At 55.3% G+C, this 13,212-nt stretch overlaps 1 protein-coding gene across 1 annotated transcript in view; it reads right to left on the bottom strand.

Moving 5' to 3' along the window:
- Positions 1-642: 642 nt before the first annotated feature.
- PREX1 (phosphatidylinositol-3,4,5-trisphosphate dependent Rac exchange factor 1) overlaps positions 643-13,212 on the bottom strand; it is a 198,356-nt gene continuing 185,786 nt past the window's right edge. The window contains exons 32-40 of the mRNA XM_079946475.1: positions 12,339-12,556; positions 10,372-10,471; positions 8,442-8,585; positions 8,235-8,349; positions 6,732-6,798; positions 5,226-5,398; positions 4,687-4,789; positions 4,378-4,445; positions 643-2,337 (exon numbers count right to left, since the gene is read on the bottom strand). Coding sequence (XP_079802601.1) covers positions 2,295-2,337; positions 4,378-4,445; positions 4,687-4,789; positions 5,226-5,398; positions 6,732-6,798; positions 8,235-8,349; positions 8,442-8,585; positions 10,372-10,471; positions 12,339-12,556 — 1,031 coding nt within the window. The 3' untranslated portion in view covers positions 643-2,294. The remainder of the gene's footprint in view (positions 2,338-4,377; positions 4,446-4,686; positions 4,790-5,225; positions 5,399-6,731; positions 6,799-8,234; positions 8,350-8,441; positions 8,586-10,371; positions 10,472-12,338; positions 12,557-13,212) is intronic.

Genomic DNA, 13,212 nt, shown 5'->3' with positions numbered 1-13,212 from the left:
TGTGCAGGAACAAAATCTGTGCTGCCGTCTGTTCTGATTGGTCCGTTTGCGGCCAGCGTGGATTCTGATTGGCCAGGAACCAGCCCAATCTCGTGTTGAGTACTTGGAACTCCACTCCAGCAGATTCCAGACCAGACGGGCCTTGCAAATTGGGGCGGAGGATGGCGCGTCCCTCAGACCCACCCTAATCCGCAGGCACATGTGAGACAGAGAGTCCTAGCATGACATCAGAAGGAGGCGAGGGAATGCCTGGAAGAACAGTCACATTTTCCCACCATCACAGTGAAATAGGAACTGAGAATCCAAAATAAAGGTGAAATACCTATAAAGACAGTAATTTTCCTGGCACACCTGAATGGCAGAGCCGCGGTACAATCTCGGGTATTCCTCGCCAGTCCCCTGTGAGGGAATATATATACTCTGCCATTTTAGAGAAGGAAACTGAGGTTCAGAGTGGTAACTCACTGAGCAGGGATCGCTGCCTCAAGAACCCTGACGGTATCGAAGCGATCGTCCTCCGTCCCATCTTCAAAGCCGTTGCTCACTCCGCCTGTGACGCTGGCCAGCCTAGCCACGTCCACGCCACCAGGGTTGGCCCCAAAGGAACTCGCCACAGATCAGGATCTTTGTATTATAAACCGACTTTTAATAATAATAATAAAAAATCTATCATGAATTGAATGAGAAGATCTGTACATTTCAAAGTAAACCAGTGCACGATGCCCTTGCCCTTGGGGGCCCCTCTCCGTTTCTGCCATGGGGTCCTCGTTTGTATCTGTGCCGTCTCTGTCCTGCAACAAGCCCATCTCTTGCAATCTGGTGCAGGGTGGCAAGAGAGGGAAGGCGGCCCCTGGGGGTGCACGGGGCCAAGATGCTGATGGGTCTTCAAGCCTCCAGGGCAGCGGGAAACCCACACCTGATTTCACCCATCAGCCAAGGCTGTAAAGACTCCTCCCTTCTGTCCCAGCTGTGACATTTCCCTGCTGGCAACAGAACCTAGAGGGGACAAACTGCTGGGGGTGGGGCAGAGGGGGGATCCTGTGTGGGTCCTTGTGCCCAGGTGGGCAGGGTAGCTTCCTGTCTCTCTAGCTGGCTGAGAAGTCCCAAATGCCCTGCTCTGAGCTAACATCAAAAAATAAATTACAGAAGGTACCACTCAGTGTTTCCTGGCAGCCCTTCTACCTGCAGAGGACAGACACCAGGGTGGGGCTGCCTCTCCAATGGATGGTTCAACCCCCTCCAGCCCCCAGGCCTGGCCTAGCCACCTCTCAAACCCTTGTAGCCAGTTGTTCAAAGAACAAAGTAATTCACCCTGATACAGACCAACTGCTGGAGAACCGAGGGTGGGTGGGAAAAGGAACCCTAGTCGATACCTGTAAGCCACAGCTTAAGACCCTAATATTAAAAAGATGAAATACTGACATCTTTTGACTTTTCAATAATTTAGTTTTTCTTTTTTTTTTTAGTAGAACTGGGAAAAGTTGTCAATACTACCTTATGCTGGTCCCCTGTTAGACAATATAGCTTTCTTTGAAATTTAAAATGTCAAATATATAATCACGCAACCTGGGGGAAAAAAAAATCTCAGCGATACCAACGACAACATAAAAACCTCAAAATAAACCATAGAGAGTTCACGCCGTATAAATAAGGTCAGAGCAAATCTTGTGCCCAGGGCTGATGGCTCGAGTTCCAATGGCGCTGATGGCGGAAGCCGGTGTGGCTTCCGACCGTCCTCTTGGTAACAGGCGCTGTGCCCTGTCCCTCTGTCTTTACGGCAGAGGCCCGGCTTCTCCGAGTCCATCGCGCAGATTAGTACAGGGTTAGGGGGGAATCTGGAAGCTAAGGTGAGGAAGAAGAGCAGACACATGTGGTCGCCTGGAATGTGGACGTAGAAGGAAACCAGAGGTTTCCAAAGTGCAGGTTGAGCCATCCCGAGGGAGCTGGGGCCGCGGGCCTCCAGCTGCAGTGCCCGTGACTTCTCCCCTGTGTTCTGGGGACCTGCAGGCCGGAGCGCAGGCCCTGGCTGCACCCATCAGTTCTGTGGGTCCCCAGCACCCCTCGGGCTTCTGGCCGAAGTGTGAAGAACATGCCAGCCCAGGGCCGATCCACCGTCTCATCCAGGAGTGGGGGCACTGCTTATCCTCCCAGGAGGTGATGGAGGAGGCCGGACAGATCTTCAAGCAGGCAGGAGAGGAGGTCTCGGGCCAGCTCTGGAGAAGGCCACACGGCCCCCTGTGTCCTCCCAAATCCCAGCTCCAGAGGACGCAGCCAAGTACCAGGCACCTCAGTGTCTACAGGTCTCCGTCCACCGGCGGCTGGCAGAGGCGGTAGAGCCTGGTGGATGGAGGTGCAGAGGATGAGGACGAGCCAGGCAGGCCAACGCCTATTATTATTATTGCAACATGTGATCTATGTGAGCGTGTAATCCATGCCCAGAAAACAAAACTCAACAGGTGTAAAAAGATGCAGGGTGAAAAACTGATGCCACCCACTTTCCCCTAGTGGTACAGTCCCCGCCCCACAGGAGCCTTGCTCTCTCCAGACTGGCAAGGGGCTTACAAAAACAGACACATATATGTGCGCATGTTTATGTTAAGATCCTTGTGTGGGTGGGTGTGCATTTTTCCACGCTAATGGTGGCAAAGTAGACCCAGCACTCTGCCACTGGAGTCTTTTACTTAATATATCTTGGGGGCCTCTCCCTGCAGTACGTGGGGAGCTACCTTGGTTTTCTTTCTGCATTGGGAGGATTCTGAGCTCTACCGTCAAGTAAGAAGGAGCCACTAATGGGTTTCAAGCAGGGGAGATGGTAGATCTGCTGTGGGGAGAATGATGGCAGAGGGACCAGACAGGAGGCTGCTGTGGTGACACAGACAAGACAGGGAAGCAAGGTGGCACAGTGGTCAGGAGTGTGGCCTCTGGGCCTAGAATGGCTGGGTTCAGAAGCGCAACTCTGTGGTCCTGTGTGCTAGCTGTGTGACCTTGGACAAGATACTTAACCTCTCTGGGCCTCAGTGTCCCCACCTGCCAATGGGGGGTAGTAATAGTACCTTGCTCACAGAGTTGTTGTTCGGAGCAAATAAGTTAATATAGGTAAAGATACTAGAGTGGTGCCTGGAGCGGGGGAAGCGACATATAAAAGTATTTAAAAGTAATGAGGGGAGGGGCCTCCCTGACAGTCCAGTGGTTAAGAGTCCATGCTCCCACTGCAAGGGGCATGGGTTTGGTCAGGGAACTAACATCCCGCATGGCAAACGGTGAGGCCAAAAAATAAAAATTAGAAATAAAAAAGTAAAAGTAATGAGGGGAATTCCCTCGCAGTCCAGTGGTTAGGACTCCGCACTTCCACTGCTGAGGGCCCGGATTCAATTCATGGCCGGGGAACTAAGATCCCAAAAGCCATGCCACGTGGCCTAAAAATAATAATAATAATAATAATAACGAGGGCTAAGAGAGCGCATGCAAAAACTAGTGAATCATATATAAGATCTGTATGAGTTCTTGTATTGCTCCAACACCGTTTCCTGGTCTTGACAATGTCCTGTGGTTACGTGAGACATTATTCTTGGCGGGGGGAGCTGAGTGAAGGACCACATGGAAACTCCCTGTATAATTTTTGCAACTTCCTGTGAGTCAAACTATTTCAAAATAGTCAGATAGTCAAACTATTTCAAAATTAAAAAGTTATTTAAAAATTGTGGGCCTGGGGCTTCCCTGGTGGCGCAGTGGTTGGGAGCCCACCTGCCGATGCAGGGGACGTGGGTTCGTGCCCCGGTCCAGGAGGATCCCACGTGCCGCGGAGCAGCTGGGCCCGTGAGCCATGGCCGCTGAGCCTGCGCGTCCGGAGCCTGTGCTCCGCAACGGGAGAGGCCACAGCAGTGAGAGGCCCGCGTGCCACAAAAAAAAAAAAAAAATTGTGGGCCTATGTCAACAGCAAAGCAGGGCAGTGTGGATGGAGAGGGAGGACGCATAAAAATGAGTTATTCCTGGGAAAGGGGGCTGCACACAGTACCACGAGAAGGTCTGACATCAATGTGGAGATGATGGGCCGTGAGGACAGGATGAGGTAGGTGGGCTGAGGGCTCTGATGGTAGCAGGGCGGCAGAGGAGGGCGGTGGGTGAGCCGGTGGGGGGCACACAAATTACTGCCCCATGGTTCACTGTGGGGGCCCTGCCTCACTTTCCCAGCCAAAGTGGGAGCTCTGGGAGGTAACAGACTGAGTCGTATTTGTTGTTTCCCAAATGGGGTCCCGTAAATGAGAGGGGAAGCCCCATCTGAACACCAATGGGTCTGTCTGGGGTGAAGCCCAGCCCAAGTCCTGGCCTTCACAGAAGGGAGGAGAGGAAAGGAGACGGGGAGGGACAGCCACTCACCGCGGTGCACCCTGGGGCATCTGGTCCTTGACTCGGAGGTTTTTGGCCAGAATCTCCACCCTGGGGCCCTGGGGAGAAAGCACGGTGAGGCCCTGGGCTGCCTCCGCACGGAGTCCAGGGCGCTTGAGCAAGCATGTGGGTGTGGGTGGGCATAATGGGAGCTGAAATCCTCAGCCCTCTAGATGGGGAGACGGGCCGCAGCCCAGTCCCCAGACGCGCTGTGAGTCCACCTCTCCCTGTGTCCACCGGGCCCGGATCTGGGTGCCCTGCACGCAGCCCGGTGGGGCCCCGGGGGATGGGTCCCCTCACCTGCTTCCGCATGATGTCCGTGGCCTGCATGATGCACTTGGGCAGCAGCCCGTGGCTCCGCGCCAGGATGGCCGCCTGCTCCAGGGAGAGGCTCAGGGTGCTCCTGCAGGGGGGCGGCAACAGGGGCGGCAGGTGAGACGGGGGCGACTGCCTGGCCCCCCACGGCCCCCAAGGCCCCAATCAGAGCAGCAGGGACAGAGGACAGAAGTGGGAAAGTGTCCAGATCTGCCCCAACCAAGAGGCACGATCATTCCTGCTTATGTTGAACGGATGCTCCAGCAGAACCAGGCTGCAGAGACGCTCAGTCACGCCAACCAGGGTGAGAGAAGCGGGAAGCGCAGCAGCCCTCCGAGGACCACCTCCTCCCGAGGTCCCATCTCACAGCAGACAAACTGAGGCTCGGTGGGGGGCGGGGGCAGCCACGGCCTCGTCTGGGCTCAACAGGCAGTGGCAGAATCGGGATTCAAACCTGGCCTTCGTCCTCCCGTCCCGGGCCCCAAAACCGCCCAGAGGCCCGCCCCCGCTCAGGGCCCGCACACCTCTGCATGCCCGTGCCGCACATGGTCATCTGGCAGGCCCCCAGGCGGTAGCAGAGCTCGGAGGAGATGGGGATGAGGCCGGCGCCCAAGCTCCCAGTGGCACCGGGCTTGTGGTAGACGAAGGACTTCATGAGGCGGCAGAGCTCGTCCAGGGCATTGATGGGGCGGATCAGCTGCGAGGCACACATACCCGGACGGTCGGAGGAGGCCCCCACCTGTCCTTCCTCTCCGTCATCACCTCCAATCCAGCTCCGTTACAGCAGCTGTCCTCTCGGCTCACCTCCTATGCTCACGATATATTTCAGGCCTAACCCTCCCATCTAATTCTCTTCACCTGCCCAGGTGCACCCACGACCAAGCCTCAGCGAATACCCACTCCTGTCCTCTCCAAATAGTAGCACCTCCCCAGGACCAGCCTTCCCTTCTGCTCTGCCCCACCTCCCCTTTCCTGCGTCGCCTGTGCAGGCACAGAACACTGGCCAGTGCTTCCTGTGTCGGCTCAAGACTCTGCCAGCCAGACTATTATACAAACTCCCGAAGGGCTGTGCCCAGCCCTTCTCTCGGAGCCCAGCCTCGCGGTCCGAGGCCAGGAGCCCCAAAACCACTGTCAAAATCAAGGCCTGACAGGGACTTCCCTGGTGGTCCAGTGGTAAAGAATCTGCCTTCCAATGCAGGGGACGCGGGTTCGATCCCTGGTCGGGGAACTAAGATCCCACACACCGCAGGGCAACTCAGCCTGCGCGCCACGACTACTGAGCTCACACGCCTCAACTGGAGCCCGCGTGCTGCAAACTACAGAGCCCACGCGCTCTGGAGCCCACGCCACAATGAGAGAAGAGAAAACCCGCACGCCACAACTAGAGAGAAGCCCGCGCGCCGCAACAAGCGCTGCAACGAAGCTCCCGTGTGCCGCAGCGAAGACCCAATGCAGCCAAATAAATAAATTAATTAATTAAAAAAAAAGAAATCGAGGCCTGATAGAACCTGGGCAGAGGGGGAAAGGCCTGCAGCATGCAGCAGTAGGCGGGGGGGGGGGCACAGCCCCCTCAAGGCTGAGTGCAACACGCAGGAATGTGGCCCAGACAGCCAGGTATTCCCACTGCTAAAGATAAACTAGAAGCCTCCGTTTTGCGGGAAATCTTTTGACTTTTAAATGCTGGCAACAAATTGGAAACACACAAAAAGAGCACTGCATGGCCGCATCTGGTGTGAGGCTCCAGCCTCAGAGAGATGCTGTGATGAACAAGGGAGATGCAAGAGGCACAGGTGAGTGGGTGCCAGTGAGAATACATCATCTAAGGAGTTCTGAAGCAGGTGGGGAAGATGTCAGGATTTCTCGAATGGGGAAGGAGTTATCACAGAAGACTTCCTGGAGGAGGGACGGCAGAGGCCTCTGGGGCATCTCGGCCAGGATTCTGGCTGGGGTGTGACCCTGGGCCCTGTCTGACCGCACGAACCCCCAGCCCTGCCCAAGCTCCACGGCAGGTGAGGGGAAGGAGGGCACACCTGGTCTATCTTCACCGCTGTGGTGCTGGCGTCCGTGGGCAGGTTAGACCGTTCCAGGTAAAATGCCCTGAGAGAGAAAGACGGGGGTGAGGGTAGGGCCGCCACGCCCACCGTCCTCCCAGCCCCTGCCCCACTGCAGCCGCAGCCTCTTTGCCCTCCAACAACTGGAGGAAACAAATCATTAAGAGCGGCTGGCACAGCTCTCCACACCCACAGTCACCTGTTCCTCCAACAGCCCTGGGGGAAGCAGGAAGGGGCCTCCCGGGCACTCCTCAAATGCCACCTCCCCCCGACTGGCCGTCAGAATCAGCACTGACACCCCACTCTCTCTCCCATCCTGCTGTGTCTCCTCTGAGCACCCTCATCACTTGACACGTCACACTGCTCTGTTTACTGGGTTATTGCTTATCTCCCCTTCTAGAACAGCGCTCGGCCAACTTTTTTTGTAAAGGGCCAAAGAGTAAATATTTTAGGCTGTGTAGACCAGTCTCTGTGAAGATGCTACTCAGCTCTGCTGTTGCAACACAAAAGCAGCCAGAGACGATACACACACGGATGAACGTGGCTGTGTGCTAATAAAACTTTATTGACAAAACAGGGGGTGGGCCAGACCACAGCAGCTCTAGAATCTACCCTCCATGAAGAACAGGCTTTGTTTGGTCACTGTTGACTCCTAAGTGAGCACCCAGAACAGAACCTGGCCTATGGAAGGCCTTGAGTGACAGGTGCTGAATGAAAGAGATGAATGAATGATCACAGTGGCAATTTTTAAAATGTTCAGCGAACGGCACAGAACAGATTGATGGCGTCGAATGATCCAGAGAGATGCCAGTTATAATAATACAGGTAGATATTTTCTCTGAACAGGCATGTGAAAGCATCATTCTCCCATTTCCAAATAGTAAAGCCCTTACCACACCCTGAAACCCCGTCTCCTAATTCTCAGCCCACCTTCCTCGTGGAGGGAGAAGGTGAGGCAGAAGTAGGAACGGGCTGGGATGGGGGCAGCAGTAGTGGGAGCTGCCTCCTTGGGCGCCAGGCTTCCTCCTGGCGGATGTGACCCCTACTCTTTCTTCTCTCTGGGGGTCTCCCCTGAGCAGGGCCGAGGCTCTGGAGTCATGTCCCTCACTCACAGGCTCAAGAACCCCAGGGCCCCTGTCCCGGCTCCCACCCCCATGCAGAGTGAAACAGGCATCTCCCCCGAGATGGAAGGACCTGCTTTGAAGCCAGGCAGACCCAGCCTAGCTGCGTGACTTGGGCAAGCTGGGTGTGCTCTCTGGACATCAGTTTCCTCATCTTCAAAGTGGGTTAGAATGGCTGCCAGTGACTGCTGGGAGAATCTGATGAGCTCGTGTAGGCAGAGGGCCTGGCGCACAGTAGATGCTCAAGAAAGGGCATTGCCCGCCCCCGCATTGGGGGCCCGTCCGGTGCCTTACACGCTAATGCTCACTCCCCGTGACAGTGTTCAGAATCCTGCCTCCATCATGTAGCCCATGCAGATACCTGAGTTTGCGGTAATACTGCTGAACCTTCTCCAGGGACTGGGCATTGATCTCCTGCTGCAAATCTTCCACCGTCTGGCTGCCTGGAGGAGGCGGCACCTCCATGTTCTCCAGAGCTGTGAAGGAAGAAGAGCGAGGGCAGGTGCTTGGCTCCCGGTGTGCACGGCCATCCCCAGTGGGCCCCACTCAGCCCGTCCCCGCGGCTCACCTTTCGTGAAGAGCACGGTGTGCAGCCTTAGACTGGCCCCGCTCTCCAGGCGGGAGGGCAGCTTGGAGAAGTGATAGCTATCCAGGTAGAAGATGACCTTCAGTGCCTGCCGGCTGCCCTCGATGTGGTAGAAGACGTTGGTGTCTGGTGGGGGACGTGGTGGGGCAGAGGGCTCACCGTCAAGGCCGGAGGGGCCCCGCCCCACCTCTGCAAGGGCAGCTACAGACCTCCTTCAGGTCGCCACTGTGATGTCCCAGGACCTCCCTGTCTGCCCACCCCAGAGTCGCGGCTTCAGACCTTCCTGCCCTCCCACAGTCTCGGGGCACCTCAGATAGCCCCGTCCCCCTACTACTTAGAGGAGCAACCTCTGACCTCCTTTTTCACCTCCCTTGACAGGTCCCAGTTTCTACTGCTTAATTCTTACACCTGACATTGATTCTGCCCAGCTGCGGAGTTGTCCCTGTTTATCTTCAGAGCCTCACCGATGCTCCGTCTACCCCTCACCTGGTAGCCCAGGGCCTCTACCTGGCAAAAGCTACCCTCACACAGCACCTGCATCTTATTTACACCCACAGCAAAGAGCTTGTGGCAGGGGTGGCACCAACACCCCATCCTGCACCCATAGCAGACATCACTAATTGATGGATAATTCTCCCTGAGCCCAGCTGGCCTACAGACAGGCACTGCCAACCAATTCCAATTGGTCCCCGAAATGAAACCCACTGTGCTTCTAGACTCCAGTTTACACATTCTCAACAGGGTGATGGCACCTCCAAGGAGGTAAAAATTGGTTTTGGGGGCAAAGGCAAAAAAAAAAAACAAACTTAACTCTTTTTATATGTAAAGCATATATATACATATAGTACATAACAGAGATATAGCATATCCATGATATAAAGATTTCACGGGGGTGTGGGTGATTAGGAAAAAATTGTCTCAACAAGCTCCTCAGGGAGGTGATAATAAAAAACAACAAGAAAAGCAGGGGTTCTCAAACTGGCATGCTTCCAAATCACCGGGAGGGCTTGCTGACACACATTTCTGGGCTCTGCTTCCAGTCTGGGATTCAGCAGGTCTGGGATGGGGCCTGAGAATGAGGCTAACAAGCTTCCAGGTGCCGCTGGTCCAGGGATCACACTCAGAGAACCATGGCTGTAGAACCGAGCGCAGGGATTCTCAGTCCTGGCTATACATCAAAGCCACCTGGAAAGCTTATCTTGAATCCCAAGGCCCAGGATCCACCCCACAGGTTGAATCCAAATCACCAGGGCTGGGGCTGGGACTGAGGCATCAGTATCTGAAAAGCTCCCTGGGCGATCCCAGGGCAGCCAGGGCTGAGACCCACTGGACCGCAATGTGAGCTCCAGGAGGGCAGAAACCATGGCCGTGTATCTCTCCACTATGGCCCAGAACCTAAAACTGAGCCTGACACGTATCATGTGCTCGAAATTATGGGTATGTGGATAGATGGATTAGTGTGTGGGTGGATGGGTGATGGATGGATGGATGGATGGATGGATAAATGGATGGGTGGATGGATGAGTAGATGAATGAGTGGATGAGTGGGTAGGCGAGTGGAAAGATGGGTGGGAGGGAGGGAGAAAGAAAGGAAAGAAGAAAATTATGGTGTAAGTTCTTAGAAAATCTTAACACGTCTTCATCCCACCGAAGGTTATCTCTAGGAGTTTTAATAAGAACTGGGTACTGGCTGTTTTTCCCTCTTAAGCGCTCTTGGAGACGGCTGGGTTTATAAAAAAAAGAGACCTTCTCCTTCCCTGTATGCTGGGAGCATGAGGTTTGAAAGCACTGGGTCCTGGGTCAACTTTAGGCAGCTAGCCTGGTGGCAGGGGGAGGGACAGGGTGACCCCAGAGCAGTCCCTTCCACTCCAGAACCCCAACTCTCACAGTGGGGGTAGGAGGAATCACTCACTGGCCACGTAGTTCTCGTCCAGCTGCTTGAAGGAGAAGGTGACGTTGTCCAGCTCCGACAGGGTCACCCAGATGTCCTCCAACATGGTCCGCTCCTCTTTCTGCAAGAGCAAGACAGAGTGGAGGCGTCACAGGTGCCACCCCTGCCCCAGGTTTCACTTCAAGATGCTGTGATTCAACTCTAGTTGACACACCAGGCTGTGGCGCTACCAGGCATGAGGTCTTGCGCAGGTCTCTCTGGGGCTGGACGGGAGATCATGTTTGCTCCAGGCCTGTCCTGCACCTCCCAGGTCAGAGCCCATCTCTGCTCTATCATGCTGGGTGGTCCTCTTACCCGGGTCAACCCACCAATCCCACTGAACCATTCCAATGCAGCACCCAGCTCAGAGCCTGCATATCCTGGCAACTGCTGAATTAACACACTGGGTCCCAGTATCCTCATCAGAGAAGAAGAAAGTGAGGGCCGGGTGCTCAGTTCCAGAAACCAATGAGAGGGTGTCTCCCACCAGGCAGGCACCCGTCTGCAATATCGGCCAGCAGAGGGCGCACCACGGCCACTCTTTCCCAAACCGCCGCAGCTGTGGCTTCCTGTCTGGCCTGGGAAAATGTCTAGGAGGCTCAGGGCTGCAAGGTGTGGGGAGCTCAGGCCTGGGCACACGGGTGGAGGGGCAAACAGCACAGAGCAAGTGCTGCTGCCGGCTGGATTTCTGGGGGGGCATTGGCTCTGGGTACCAGTACCCTGAAATGCTGAGTCATTGGCTCTGCCTCCTCCCGGAGCTGGTAGAGGGACCCACCCTGATTCTGAGCCCTGCGAGTGGACGGACAGGGCACTCAGAGATAAAAGAGATGTGGAGAAGGCAGGGCAGTCTGGGGGAACCAGGTCTAGAGTCAGACTCCCAGGTTCACACAGGTTCCCTGGGCCTCAGTGTTCTCATCCTTAAAAAGTGGGTGGTGAAAGGACCTATCTGGGGGCCACTGCAAGGACTAAACAAGGTGCTATTTGCATCAACAAAGTTCACCTGGATTACCACAAAAGCCTGCTCACTGGTCTCCCAGTTTCTGCCCTTGCCCCTCTACACTCTTCCCCACCCCGCAGCCTGGGTGATCCTTTAAGTATCAAAGTCAGATCCTGTCCCTCCTCTCCTCAAAACCCTCCCCTGACTGCCACCCACTCAGAGTAACAGCCAAAGTCCTACAACAGCCTGCAAGACCCCGAACAGTCAGACCCCAGTTAATTCTCAGGACTCACCTCCCCCACCTTCCCCGGGCTCACGCACTCTATTCCAGCCGCACTGGGTACCTCGTTGTATCTCAAACACTGCGTGCATCCTCCTGCCTCAGGACCTTTGCACCTGCTGTTCTCTCTGCCTGGAGGGCTCCTCCCCAGTGTCCTCATGGCTTACCCCCTCCCCTCCTTCGGTTCTTAGGTCAGATGTCACCTCTCACTGAGGCCCTCAGTGGCTGCCTTATCAAAACTTTCAACTGCCACCACCCCAGACCTTCCCCTTAGCCCTTAACACTATAAATGAGGGTTTCTCAACTGCAGCACTACTGACACTTGGGGCCAGATAATTCTCTGCCGGGGGGTGGGCACGGGGGTGAGCATTCTGTGTGTTGTAGGAGGTTCAGCAGCCTCCCTGGCCTCTACACACCAGATGCCAGTAGTACTTCCTCTTCCCTCAGTTGGGCAACCAAAAATGTCTCCAGAGTTTGCCAAGTGTACCCTGGAGGCAAAACTGCCCTGGTGAGAACCACTGGTCTGTACCATCCCTGGTCCTTAGTTGTTTATGTCTATCTCCCCAAAATCAGGGTATAAGGTCCCTGAGTAAATGAACTCTCTGTTTTGTCCACTGCTGGGTCCCCAGTGCCTGTAACAGTGACACATAGTAGGTGCTCGATAAACAGCCGCTGAATAAATGAACGGGGTGAGTGACAGCCTGAGCAAGACCTCCCCCGCCCCCCACTCACCGCAGCCGGCGAGAGCAGGGACTGGCAGTGCAGGAGGACGCCAGTGGCCGCCACCTGCTCCAGCCACTTGCGGCTGGCGTCCCGGCTGCTCTCCTCGTACTCGCCATTGTTGTTGTAGCGGTAGCTCAGGGCCGCCAGCAGCTGCTCGGAGAAGGTGCACACGGCAGCCACCAGTGCCTGGCAGAAGATGCTGTCCCTGCGCAGCTGCAGCTCCGTGTCTGTGGACAGAGGGGATGGGGCCGCGCTGGGCAGGGGGCTCCTGTGCCATCAGCAGGCCTGTACCCCACAACCCGGGGCCCGGGACCAGCCTCCTCTCCCCAACATGACCACCCATCCGGGGCCAACTGGCAGACAGAATTCATTCATCCCAGGCACCAAAGGCAACTCCATAAAACTCAATTCTCCAAAAGCCAAGCCAATCCGTGGAAAAACTCGGCCCTCTCAATGACCCATCTGCCTACGTAAAACAACAAAACAACTTGTGATTTTCCAAGGGCTTTCCCCAAACCCTTACCCTCAGCTGTTCATTTATTAGGAAATTTCTCAGCATTGATTGAGAGTGATGATGCCGGCTCCATGTTTTAAGAAATGCAGTTTACCATTTTCTCTATTTTTGAGAAGTATGCCTTCTTCTTATCATCCCCCACCACCACTTCCTTGCCCCCTGCTTGTGATGTGATTTACAGAACTGGCCAATTTGGGGCAATCAGTCATTCAGGGTCCTAATATCCTGGAAGGGATTTTTTTCTTTTCTTTTGGCTGTGCCACGCAGCTTTCGGGATCTTAGTTCCCTGACCAGGGATCGAACCCGGGCCCCAGCAGTGAAAGCACCGAGTCCTAACCACCGGACCACCAGGGAATTCCCTGGAAGGGA

This window comes from Stenella coeruleoalba (genome assembly GCF_951394435.1).
Source record: "Stenella coeruleoalba genome assembly, chromosome: 15".
Classification (NCBI taxonomy): domain Eukaryota; kingdom Metazoa; phylum Chordata; class Mammalia; order Artiodactyla; family Delphinidae; genus Stenella; species Stenella coeruleoalba.
Note: the sequence above shows the minus strand (reverse complement) of the source record. Positions and strands in the feature narration are given on the sequence as shown.